General features: G+C 50.0%; 1 protein-coding gene across 2 annotated transcripts in view; it reads left to right on the top strand.

Annotated features, from left to right (window-relative positions):
• The window catches only part of ZNF704 (zinc finger protein 704), a 97,406-nt gene that overhangs the window by 31,176 nt on the left and 53,738 nt on the right, over positions 1 to 12,492 (top strand). For both annotated transcript variants that reach the window (XM_084864317.1, XM_084864318.1), the window contains exon 2: positions 1,968 to 2,209. In XM_084864317.1, coding sequence (XP_084720443.1) covers positions 1,968 to 2,209 — 242 coding nt within the window. The remainder of the gene's footprint in view (positions 1 to 1,967; positions 2,210 to 12,492) is intronic.

Raw genomic sequence — 12,492 nt, forward strand, 5'->3', positions numbered from 1 at the left:
TAGTCCTCACAACCAATTAGCCTGGTGTCAATCCCTCCCAGTGATGCAAACATCAATCAAGGCTCAACTGCAACAGGACTGTGTACACAGCTCACACGGGTACACCTGGAGTGCCCAGTCAGGTGACTGAGGAGGCCGAGCTACTGGCCTACAGGACACCTATTACCCATGGTCACTCTACCAAGTCTGGGAGACATAGACGTTCTACCTAATGCATAGAAACAAACATGAGAAGTAGCCATAATGTGAAGACAAAGAAACATGTCACAAAAGAAAGAACAGAAAAATAATTAAGTGAAATGGAAGCAAGAAAATTACTAGATACAAAGTTCAAAACAGAGGTTATAAGGCTGCTCAAGGAACTTAATGAGAACTTCAAGGAACTTAGAATTTCAACGAAATTCATGAGAACATTAACAACAAAAAAAGAACCAGTCAGAAATTAAGCATACACTAACTGAAATGAGTAATTTACAGGGCATCACCAATAGAATAAAGGATGCTGAGAATGAAATATAAGGAAGCAAAAAACACCCAATCAGAAGAGCAAAAAGAAAAAAGAATTAAAAAAATATGAAGTTAGTGTAAGGAGCATCTGGGACAGTTTCAAGTAACAACATTCACATCATGGGGGTACCAGAAGGAGAAACTGTGTTCACTTCACATGTGGGCAGCATATATTTGAAAAAATAATGACAGAAAACTTCCCCTACTTGGTGAGAGAAATAGACTTACAAGTCCATGAAGCACAGAGAGTCCCAAACAAGAGGAACCCAAAGAAGCCCACACCAAGACACATCATAATTAAAAAGCCAAGGGTTAAAGACAAAGAGAGAATCTTAAAAGCAGAAGAGAAAAGCAGTTAGTTACCTACAAGGGAGCACCCATATGACTGTCAGCTGATTTCTCAACAGAAACTTTAAAGGCCAGAAGGGAGTGGCAAGAAATTTCAAAGTGATGAAAAGCAAGAGCCTACAACCAAGATTAGCAAAGCTATCATTTAGAATTGAAGGTCAGATAAATAGCTTCACAGACAAGAAAAAGCTAAAGGAGTTCATCACCATCAAACTACCGTGTTTCCCCGAAAATAAGACATCCTCCAAAAATATGACCTAGCGCATGGAAAGATAAGACATCCCCTGAAAATAAGACCTAGTGCAACTTTGGGAGAAAAAATTAATATAAGACACTTATTTTTGGGGAAACAGGGTGGTATTACATGAAATGTTAAAGAGTATTGAAGAAGGAGAAGGGGAAGGTGAAGAAAGAAAGAAAAGATTAAAAATATGAACAATAGAATGACAATAAATGTGTATCTATCAACAATTGAATCTGAAAGTCAAAATAAATGAACAAGAATCTAATGAACAACATAAACTGATGAATAGAATAGACCCCAGTGGCATGGACACATGAAACAGACTGACCAATCTCAGAGGGAAAGGGAGTGGGGGTGGGGAGAGATTAACCAAAGAACCTATATGCATATATGCATACCTGTGGACACCGACAATATGGTGGTGAGGGCCTGGGGCGGGGCAGGAACTAGGTGGAGGGGCAATAGAAGAGGTGTATCTACAATTCTCTAACAATAAAGGCTTAAAATAAAGGCTTAAAATAAATTATTGATTTAATTGGGTTTTCTCAGTTGTAGAAAGCAATGATGTTTTACATTTTTGGATTTTGTTTACAAATCTTACGCTTTCAAGCCCCAGAAGTTTCTGTTCTCCCGAAAGGCTTCTCTGGTGTTTTGTGCTTTTGTCTGCAGAGGACAGAAGACGCATTAATCATGCGTTCCTCTGTGGTGTCAGGTATTTTATTTGTATGTTGCACTTTTCTCATTTACACTATACATACACCCTTCAAGCTGGCCCGGGAGGGTAGTGTCTGGTCTCCCCTGGCGGCCCCTGCAATTGGTCCTGCAGAGCTCCCAGGTGTGTGAGTGACGACGTGTGTTCATTCCACAGGTGGGCAGCATCAAGCGAGACATGACCTTCACGTTTCACCCGGAGGACCTGAAACGGGACTCGAGTAAAAAGTTGTCTCACCAGCCCTGGTTCCCCTTGGCCATGGAGGAGGACGGGAAAGCCGCCGACAGCAGGCCGGCCCCCCGGGCCCCGGACCACGACAGGGACGGCGCCCGCTCCGTCTGCCTCCTGGAGCAGAAGCGGAAAGTGGTCTCCTCCAGCATCGACGTGCCCCCGGCAAGGTAAGGCCCGCCTCCGCCCGCCCGGAGCGCCGTGCGAAGCCGAGAGACCTGGGAAAGCTTTTCTCCAGGAACTTGGTTCTGGTGCTTGTGTGAAACAGAGCTTTTCAGAACCGAGCCTGAGGCCGCGGTAGTTGGAACTCCTGTCGTGCTAGAAAAGCAAATTTTATTAGGTTTTTGGCAAATGAATAGTAAAGAGTAAAAAAGTGGGGAAGTGGGGGGGGGGGGGCGGCGGGACATTGAAGACACGGGGTGCAGACTGAGCACAGCTTAACAGCAAGGACGCCGTCTCGGGCTGGCTGTGGCCAGGTCTGCCCCTGGCCTTTGAGGAAAGGGTGGTTTTATGTTTTTAAAGGGTTGAAAAAATGAAGCACATGTGGCATAAACCAGAGGTGGCCCGAAAAGCCTAACGTATTGATGTGTGACTCGGTACAGAAGAGCTTTGCTGTGGTCCTTTAAACGCGGATCTACCTTGGAACTGGGCCGGGGGTTTGATCTGAAATACCAACAGCTTGTGTCACGTTATAACTTTACTTACGTCACATCGGTGCCTTTGGATCAGCATCATGGCAGGATGACAATGGCACAGACAGGGACACACGCCGAGACCTTTTTGCTGATTTTCCTGCTTATTGTTTATCTCACCTAGATATGGCGGGAGAGGGGGGGCATAAAAAAATTCACATGTCCGTCATAGTAAGTATTGTGATTCCGGTTTACAAACAAGTAAACAGACTCAGAAAGGTGAGGTGACCGCCCAGGAGCACACGTGTCACCAGGGGCCCACAGCTCGGGTGCGTTTATAACCCCAAGCGAGTTCTTATCCTTGTTGCCGTCATCCGTGTTATGGAAGAGCCTTCATTTGCTGCCATTTACACACCGAGATGCCTGAAAACACATGGATATTTTTAATATCACTTGCTCTCCCGCCTCCAAAAGAAAACAGCTCAAACGTCGGGCACACCTTATTAGACAGCCTGTTCCTTGGGTGCTTGTTATTCCTTTTGCCAGATATTGGGGTGTGTGTGTGTGTGTGTGTGTGTGTAAGTACTGATACTTAAATTGGTTGGATTTCACCCTGATAGCAATTACAGTTTGGTTATGCAAAGTAGTGACTGTCTTCTCATTGTAACTCTGAGGCTAAAGAAATTGCTAGCAAACCGGTAGCGATGGGGACAAAGAACATTTGGCCCCAGGGACCCCCAGACCTCACAGCGCTCATTGGAAGACGCTAGGCTGTGGTGGTTTGCTGTTGGGAAGAAGGAAAATGCACCCACCGGCACCGTTTGTCTGCAGGGTTTGAAAGCACAGTGATGTCATACTTGTCACTCGCTGGAAAAAATGAGATCATCTTTGTCTTTCGGGATCCTTCTGGTTATTGTATAGTCTGAATATCAGAAGCTCTCAATTTTGTGTTCGGAATGAGAAACTTAGCTGAGCTTCCAGCGATACCCTGTCTGCACAGTGGAGAACGTGACCCCACTTGGTCAGTGGCTTTACCTGCACGTTTCCTTGGTCTGTATGTATTGTGCACCTGTAGCCAGTCTCCTATCTCGGTTTTGGAATTGAATGAGAGATTAGGCAGGGGGGTCATTGCTCCCGAGTCTCCGGAAGCCCAGCCGCTCCTGAGCAAATGTGTAACTGCATGAACCAGGCCCGGGCTGCACTCCATAACCAGCGTGAAGCTGCGGCAGGAGGCGGCGTAAAGAGGTGGCTCTAGGCTCATCCCAGCCAACATTAAGAAGGTGTGCGATGGGAGAGAGGTCCATGGTGTGCCATGTGTGGAGTCCTGTTAGCAACTGAAGCAACCACCACGAAGCAGCCATCCTGGCACCGTTTCTGGGAGAGCTCTGTCCACTCTGTCCTTCTCCACCCTGTTAGTGATTCAGGCCACCAGGTGCCTGCTGTTCCGGCCTCCTGGCCACAGCGGTCTGTGTGACGCAGCCGCCAGGTGATCTTTCCAAAGCACAGGCATGGCGGTGGGCGGAGGACGGAGCCAGGAGAGGGCCGGGACCAGGGAGTGGACATTACGGCCTAATGAGCACGCTGTGCCATCAGCACACTGCCAGGTCCGCCAGCCAGGGCCTCACCGCCTGAGTCAACACATAAGCCCGGGTACTCTGCGGTGTCTCAGTCACCCGGAGACCGGAGCTCATGGCAGGCTTGGGAGCTGAAACCAGTTTAAGAGAGACATGTCTTCTCTCCCTTCCTACGCTGGGCAGCGTTTCGTCGAATGGGGTGGAATGGTGGGACTCCTGTCTGTTGTTTTTAAAAATGGCTCTTCCTTCCAGCCACGTGCCTGTGGGTGAATTTCTATGATTTAAATGCACATATACTGCAGCCCACGTTCCCAATGCTCGACAGAAACATGGGGAAGTTAGCACGCTAAGACAGGAGCCTTCGGAGCCCCAGGCCTCTCTCCTGTGCTGCTGCGGCCGCCAGGGGCCGATGCTGTCCTAGCTGCCCCTTGGGAGAGCGGAGGGTCTGTGGCATGCATTTGGCTCAGGGTACGGGTGCGTGTGTGTGTGTGTGTGTGTGTGTGTGTGTGTGTGTTTTAAAGAAGACTCTCCACATGTATTTTGTTGACTTTTCATTCAAGATTCATCAATTTCTAATTATTGTGTTTTATATCCTTTTATTATAAGCACTAAATCATGTCAAATTAGAATGTGCCAACTTTCAGAATTGCATTGTGAACTTAGAATTTGGGTCATTGATACGAATTTTTTAAATAATAATTTAAGGCACTGCCATTTTTGGGGGGTGTGCTTCCTGGACCAGTTGGGTGGTTACAAAGTGAAACGCTACACGTGTGACGTGCCCACCTTTGCAGGGATCACCTGCAGAGTCCAGGCCGTTCATAAATGTTCTTTCATGTGAATCCTTTCGGCCAGCAAACTAGACAATGTTTAGCCACCGAGACCTCAGGGGGACCTGCCGTACTGCTGTGTTAGAGGGACCTCAGCTCCGTTCCAGAATGTTCCGGAGAGCTGTCGTTCGATGTCTGTGGCACCGTGCCGCGGTCACCTCTCAGACTGGGTTTGCATTTACATTTGATTCAGCATCTTTTTCCCTCCCTGTACCTGTTCATAATGTAAACCATCCATCAGGTGTGGAAATAATGGGACTCCAGTGCCTCCCACCACCCACCTCCCTCTGCCAGTACGGAGCTGGGTTCTTATTGCAGAAAGGCAAACAATCATTAAAGACAGATAAATAATTCAAAGATGTTGATCTCTTGTTTATTTTAAAAGAATGATATTTGAGCAGCACTGTGCAATAGAAATTTAATGTGAGCTCCATGTGTCAGCTTTAAATCTCTAACAGCTACATTAAAAACAGGAAAAAGAGTGCTGGCTGGGGTGGCTCAGTGGGCTGGGCGTCGTCCCAGGCACTGAGAGGTCGCTGGTTCGATTCCTGGTCAGGGTACACGCCCGGGGTTCAGGCTCTATCCACACTAGGGGGTGTGCAGGAGGCAGCCAGTCAATGGGTCTCTTCTTTTATCGGTGTTTCTCTCTTTCTTCCTCTCCCTGGTTCCCTCTCTCTCAAATCTATAAAAACACATTTTTAAAAAACAGGGAAAATAAATCGGTGAAAATAATTAAGGTAAAACTACATTATTTTACCTAATAAATCCAAATATCGTGTTTCCTATGATCAGTATAGAGGGTATTAGTGAGTCACTGTGCACGCTCTTCCGTGTGCGTTTTACTGCTACGGCTCAGCTCGCCCTGAACGGCGCGTCACGAGCTCGAGTGGCCGCTGTGCCGGGCAGTGCCGCTTGGGGTAACGCACCAGCTCACTGCATCTCAGCGCAACGTGTCACCTACCCTCCGACAGAGGCTGGACTTCTTTTCCTGCTCAGACTGATGGGCGTGGAGCAGGCGTGCTCTGCGGCCGAGTTCCCCAGGTGCGGTCCCTGTGAGGAGGGACGTGGCAGGTCTGGCTCCGGAGGTATTTCACGGGGAAAACTCAGCAGCTTGATTCCACGGGGTCCCCTAGAGGGTGACTCCCAGCTGTGCGTAACTGTTTTGTGCAGTTACAGTTCTTAAAATGTTTAAGTCCCATCTAAGTCCAAGGCGGGTTAAATGGTAGTGTCACAGTTTAGTTCTTTAAAAGCATAAAAGCAGCCTCCCCCGGGGGGGAAGCACCTGTCTCCGTCCCCAGATGCGGTGGCTTCCCCAGCGGCAGCCGGGGCGTCCACACCAGCCCGCGGGCGGGGCTTGGCTGGGCCCCCACACTGCATGCATCTGCGTATGCTTCTTCCCATAATGGGCAGCTGATCAATGCATGCCGCATGCAAACTTGGAAATGGGTCACATTTTTTTTTAAGACTCCTAAGAAGGAAAGGTTTACTTTGTTGCTTTGTTATTGGCTTAAAATGTTACCGATTCTTTTAAACTTTGATTCCTGTTTTCTTCCCTTCTGTGGAGAGTTCTGCTGGCAGGTGGGGAAGAGCTGAGGCTAAGGCTTCACTTGGAATGCCTCGGGAATTTGATTTTGGGTTGGGTTATGGAGAGCTAGTCAGTGATGCCTTCGAAACACACTTCAGACCACTTCGGGAGCACAGTTTTAAGCAAGAGGAGAATTCGTGAAGAGTGTGTTTTAATACCGTGGGCTCAGGAAATCCCAAATGTATAAGCTAGAGGACAGGACTGTCCCCTGAGGCAGCGGTCGCCTGTCGGTGGCCTGCGGACCGCTGGTGGTCCGTGAGGTCCGAAAGGTTGGCGACCGCTGCCCTAAAGGCAGAGACGGGGACTCTTCCACTCCCCTGGCCGCACGCCCTGGACACAAAGACCTCCATTGGCCATGTTTTCACAGATGCTCTGGGCACGTGGACCGGTTGAGCTCTCCATCCTGTCCGGCAGGGACACCGAGAAGCATCGGCTTCATCATCAAACACGGCCTGGTCTCAGGGTTTGCGCCCACCTTCGAGCCGGGCCTCCCAGTGAAACCAAACCTCCAGTTCAACTCCGAAGCAATTTGTGATTTGATTTAATACGTCAGCCTAATGCATTATTATAATGATTCCTTGCAACTTTTTATATGTATTCTCAAACAGAACGCTACAATTTGGGATATTAAACAGCACTTCCAGGCTTTATTTAGTTTCTGGATAAATACCCACTTTTTTCAAAGAGGTAAATGGTTACCCCATTTATTCCACAGCAGTCAGATCAAGTTGTTTCCTATGGGTGATTCGTGTCACCACCACCGAGTCCCATTCTCCTCACAAGAGGCATTTGCAAATGTCCAGGGGGACAGTTTTGGTTGCACAAAATAGTCCTGCACAGTGAATACCTCCTGCCCCAAACGCCAGTTCACCCTCGCTAGGAAATGTGGATGGGTTTCCTATCCTATATAATAAAAGGATAATATGCAAATTGTCCCCTCGGGAGTTTGACTGCTCGCTATGACATTCACTGACCACTAGGGGGTGGCATGGAACAAAGGAAGTCCCCAGCTGACAGCTGGCAGCCAGGGAAGGAAGGCCCTGATTGGCCCTGATTGCTGGCCAGGCCTAGGGACCCTATCTGTGCATGAAGTTCGTGCACCGGGCCTCTAGTTTATGATAAAATGGTGGGATCACAGCTGAACATAACTCCATTATTACGTTAACTGCATACTTAGTGTTTGTTGATAGCCTTATAAACCACTGCAGACAGGGTAGGGAACCTCGCACAGCCTCCCTGAGAATCGGAGCTCTGTTCGGGTGCAGTCTGGTGAGGCATGGATTTCGTTCCCTTAGCTGAACGTAGTGTAAGCGTGTACTTCCCATGTTCTGATCAGGGCTGGATATATTTGGCTGGCGGTTGGAAGAAATAAAATCCTTCTGCCGCCTCTGTTATTGAAATAGAACCCGCCGCCCCCTCATTTTATTGCCTTCTGTGGGATGCTTCTGAATGACAGTCTGAGTCTTCTAATTGGTCTCCCGCTGAGTTTGAACCCCTTGCCTTATGTTTCACATTTTAAATCTCAGAAATTACAAGGTACGGTGCCATTGAAAAGGCAAGTTCCATTCAGAAACCCAAGGTCATTCATTTGCACTGTCTCCACATCTCTGGGTGCTGGGGCTTCTGGCCTGCTCCCCCCCCCCCCCCCCCCCCGATACCTCTGCTAGATTCATGCAGGTCCTCTCCACGTCCCCGACACGAGCTGTCCCTCATCCCCTGGGTGAGCCCAGGCTCGCCCAGTTCCTCGTCCATCCTCCCCACGTCTGTCCCCAGGCGATGCTTCCCTGAACGTGTGCTCTTCACGTCTGTTTCCACAAACTCCCGTGGAAAAGCTCCTTGGAATTCTGCTCATTGGGCCATAGCCAGACCAGACAGGGAAAATAATCCTCAAGGTTTCCCTTCCACCCCGGGGTTCAAGTTTCGTTGTAGCTTACTCCTTTTACATGTTTACTTTTTCAAAGCTCAGTCACATCCACTTGTTGGCTCCACAGGCGCCGCGTGGTGTGTCCGGACAGAGGGGGGTCTCTCGGGGCCTGTGGGCTTGTTTGCAAAGCCCTTGAGTTTCCCTGTTCCGTGTCCTCCTCCAGGGGCTCTGGGGGTCACGGGGCCTGGCCACCCCCCTCACGCCCCCCCAGGACTCAGAGACATGTTGGGAAATTGCAGCCACTTTTCAGTGTCTGTTGGTGTTACACCTTGCAGCCCCAAAGAGCTGACTTGTCTGCTGAAGAGGTTGGCTATTGGGTGGTGGTCTTCTCTGTTTCCTGGAAAGAGCTTTGAAATGTTGAGCTACAAAATGAAGAGCAGTTTTCGTTGATAATCAGCATGATCTAATATTTTTCTTAGATAATCATCACCAGAATCAAACACTAAACAATTCTGCATGCGTGTATTTCTTCATAAGACCAATAAATACCGTAGGATGGGAGAAACTTGCCCTAAAATTATTTGTATTCTAAAGAAACAGGTCAGCCAGGCAAAAAAGCCAAAACTCATCCATACGTGAGGTTTCCTTAGCAGTGACAGTCTCCCTCCCTGACGTGTCTGCATCTCGCTCTGCGCTTGCACTGCCTGCTCCAGAGGCTCCCAACGGGGGCACACGCCCCACAGGGGGGCGATTCGAGAATGAGTAATTAGCAGTGAAGTTTTTGCACTTCTTATGTTCTAGGGACCTCATATACAGTGTATAAATACATGTTGTGACATACTTATGCAATTCTGTTCCCTGTTATATGTTTGAAACTTTATTTGCTGTTTTTTCACATCACTTCATATTATTATTTTTTAAACAGTTTCTTAGTGATTTCTTCCTCAATACTTCAACTGTCCTTTTGTTCTTTTATTTTTCTCTTTCATGGATGCCATGTTCTCTGGAAGCTTATTTAGACCAAGTTAACAGCCTTTTAGGCTTCCTCCATGTGAATAGGAGTCACTTTTTGAATAATAGGAGTTCTAAGTCATGGGTGGAGGGAAGGTGGGGCGTCAGGATTTCAGAGACACGTAGGTGGGGCGTGGCCAGAAGGAGGCTGGGAACCGCTGGCCTCTCATTTCTGGTACTTTGTTACCTCTCAGTTTTGTCCAGTTGATGTCAGTTTTCTTCTTTTCCAGATGTTGTCTATGTAATGCTTCCTATCCACTTGCAACGATTATGATGTCTCTGCAACATGACTCCTCTCATTTCTTTCCTTATTGTGTTCAGTCCAGGGCAGTTAGCAAGTGGGAATGAATCCTCACCTTCCCCCCTGATGCCGCGTGGCTTTGCCTGCCAGGCAGTCTGATAACTCTCGGTTTTACGTTGGCACATAGATGGCAGCCGACCAAAGAACGCGTGACGCCTCCTTGGTAACGCAGCTTTTGTATTGCTGTGGATTCCTTTTTTGCTTATTGTTCTTTTCCTCATCTCTGTGCATATGGCTGTGTTTTTATTATAATGCAGTGCACAATCACTTTAAACAATTTGTAAGTATAGATAGGCAAAGAAATAAAATAAAAAACACCAGCAAGGTGGTGGTGACTACTCCCTTCTCTATATTTGCATATATACCTAAAGCATACTTATTCCAGATAATGTTTTATAGGGCACAGAAGGATGTGAACTTTAAAAATATATTGTAACCAATACACTGCAGAATAATTTACAGATACTTGTCTATTCATCTAGAGCAGTGGTTGGCAAACTGCGGCTTTTTGGCCCCTTGAGTGTGGCTCTTCCACAAAATACCACGTGCGGGCACGCACGTACAAGTGTGATTGAAACTTCGTGGCCTGTGCGCAGAAGTCGGTTTTCGGCCTGGGCGAGTCTGTTTTGAACAAGTAGCATTAAAACTCTCAAGGGGCCAAAGAGCCACATGTGGCTCGTGAGCTGCAGTTCGCCGACCACTGATCTCGAGCATGGTTTTAATGGATGAATTGCATTATATCACACATGTGTACTTGTGGGCATTCTGGCTGTTCCCATTGATTTATTATTACAAATAGCCTGTCGTTAACTGAATGGTTTACCAGTTTCCACCTAACACATGGCCCCCGGCCTCTGGAACACATCAGTTCCTGGGTCCGGATCCGCGTGGCTTCACTAGGCTGGCTGCAGGCTCTCCCGTCTGCAGGCAGGTGTTAGCGGGCTGCGTCGCTGTGAAGGCTCGCGTGGCTGAGGCAGAACTCAGTTTGCTGGATGGAGAGGCTCCGGTCCGAGGTTGCTGTGGCTGGAGGTGGCTCTCAGTTCCTTGCGAGGGGCCTCCCCGGTGTGCCAGCTTGCTTCAGCAACGCCAGCCTCAGCAAAAGGAGCCTTCTTCACCTCCAGTATTTTAGGAGAATATTGTGGCTTCCTGTGCCAGGGACTGAGTCTGCCAGCAAGGTGCTAGAGCCCAGTCAGGGGCGTGCCAGCCTCATCTTGTTTGTCAGAAGCAGGTCCCTGGAGCAGCTGCACTCACTCACGGGAGAAGGCCCGGGGGCAGAGGTCACGGGGGGTCATCTGATGCATGTACCTGCGCACATTCTGCCTCTTCCAGATGAGCCTGAGGGGAGGCGTTTCTGACGGAGGGCATGCGTCCTCCGGGGCTTCCTGTCTGTCCCCGCAGCTGCTCCAGGAGCTTCCTGTCTGTCCCCACATCTGCTCCGGGGGCTTCCTGTCTGTCCCCACAGCCACTCCAGGAGCTTCCTGTCTGTCCCCACATCTGCTCCGGGGGCTTCCTGTCTGTCCCTGCAGCTGCTCCGGGAGCTTCCTGTCTGTCCCCGCAACTGCTCCGGGAACTTCCTGTCTGTCCCCTCAGCTTCTCCAGGGCTTCCTGTCTGTCCCCACATCTGCTCCGAGGGCTTCCTGTCTGTCCCTGCAGCTGCTCCGGGAGCTTCCTGTCTGTCCCCACAGCCACTCCGGGAGCTTCCTGTCTGTCCCCACAGCCGCTCCAAGAGCTTCCTGTCTGTCCCCACATCTGCTCCTGGGGCTTCCTGTCTGTCCCTGCAGCTGCTCCGGGAGCTTCCTGTCTGTCCTCACAGCCACTCCGGGAGCTTCCTGTCTGTCCCCACAGCCACTCCGGGAGCTTCCTGTCTGTCCCCACAGCCACTCCAGGAGCTTCCTGTCTGTCCCCACAGCCGCTCCGGGAGCTTCCTGTCTGTCCCTACATCTGCTCCCGGAGCTTCCTGTCTGTCCCTGCAGCTGCTCCAGGAGCTTCCTGTCTGTCCCTACATCTGCTCCCGGAGCTTCTTGTCTGTCCCCGCAGCTGCTCCAGGAGCTTCCTGTCTGTCCCCGCAGCTGCTCCAGGAGCTTCCTGTCTGTCCCCGCAGCTGCTCCGGGAGCTTCCTGTCTGTCCCTGCAGCTCTGTCCCCTCAGCTGCTCCAGGAGCTTCCTGTCTGTCCCCTCAGCTGCTCCAGGAGCTTCCTGTCTGTCCCTACATCTGCTCCCGGAGCTTCCTGTCTGTCCCGGCAGCTGCTCCAGGAGTTTCCTGTCTGTCCCTGCAGCTGCTCCGGGAGCTTCCTGTCTGTCCCTGCAGCTGCTCCGGGAGCTTCCTGTCTGTCCCTGCAGCTGTCTGTCCCCTCAGCTGCTCCGGGAGCTTCCTGTCTGTCCCCTCAGCTGCTCCAGGAGCTTCCTGTCTGTCCCCACATCTGCTCCCGGAGCTTCCTGTCTGTCCCTGCAGCTGCTCCGGGAGCTTCCTGTCTGTCCCTGCAGCTGCTCCGGGAGCTTCCTGTCTGTCCTCACAGCCACTCCGGGAGCTTCCTGTCTGTCCCCACAGCCACTCCGGGAGCTTCCTGGCTGTCCCCACAGCCACTCCAGGAGCTTCCTGTCTGTCCCCACAGCCGCTCCGGGAGCTTCCTTTCTGTCCCTACATCTGCTCCCGGAGC

The sequence above is a fragment of the Pipistrellus hanaki genome (assembly GCF_964339955.1).
Source record: "Pipistrellus hanaki genome assembly, chromosome: 17".
Taxonomy (NCBI): Eukaryota; Metazoa; Chordata; class Mammalia; order Chiroptera; family Vespertilionidae; genus Pipistrellus; species Pipistrellus hanaki.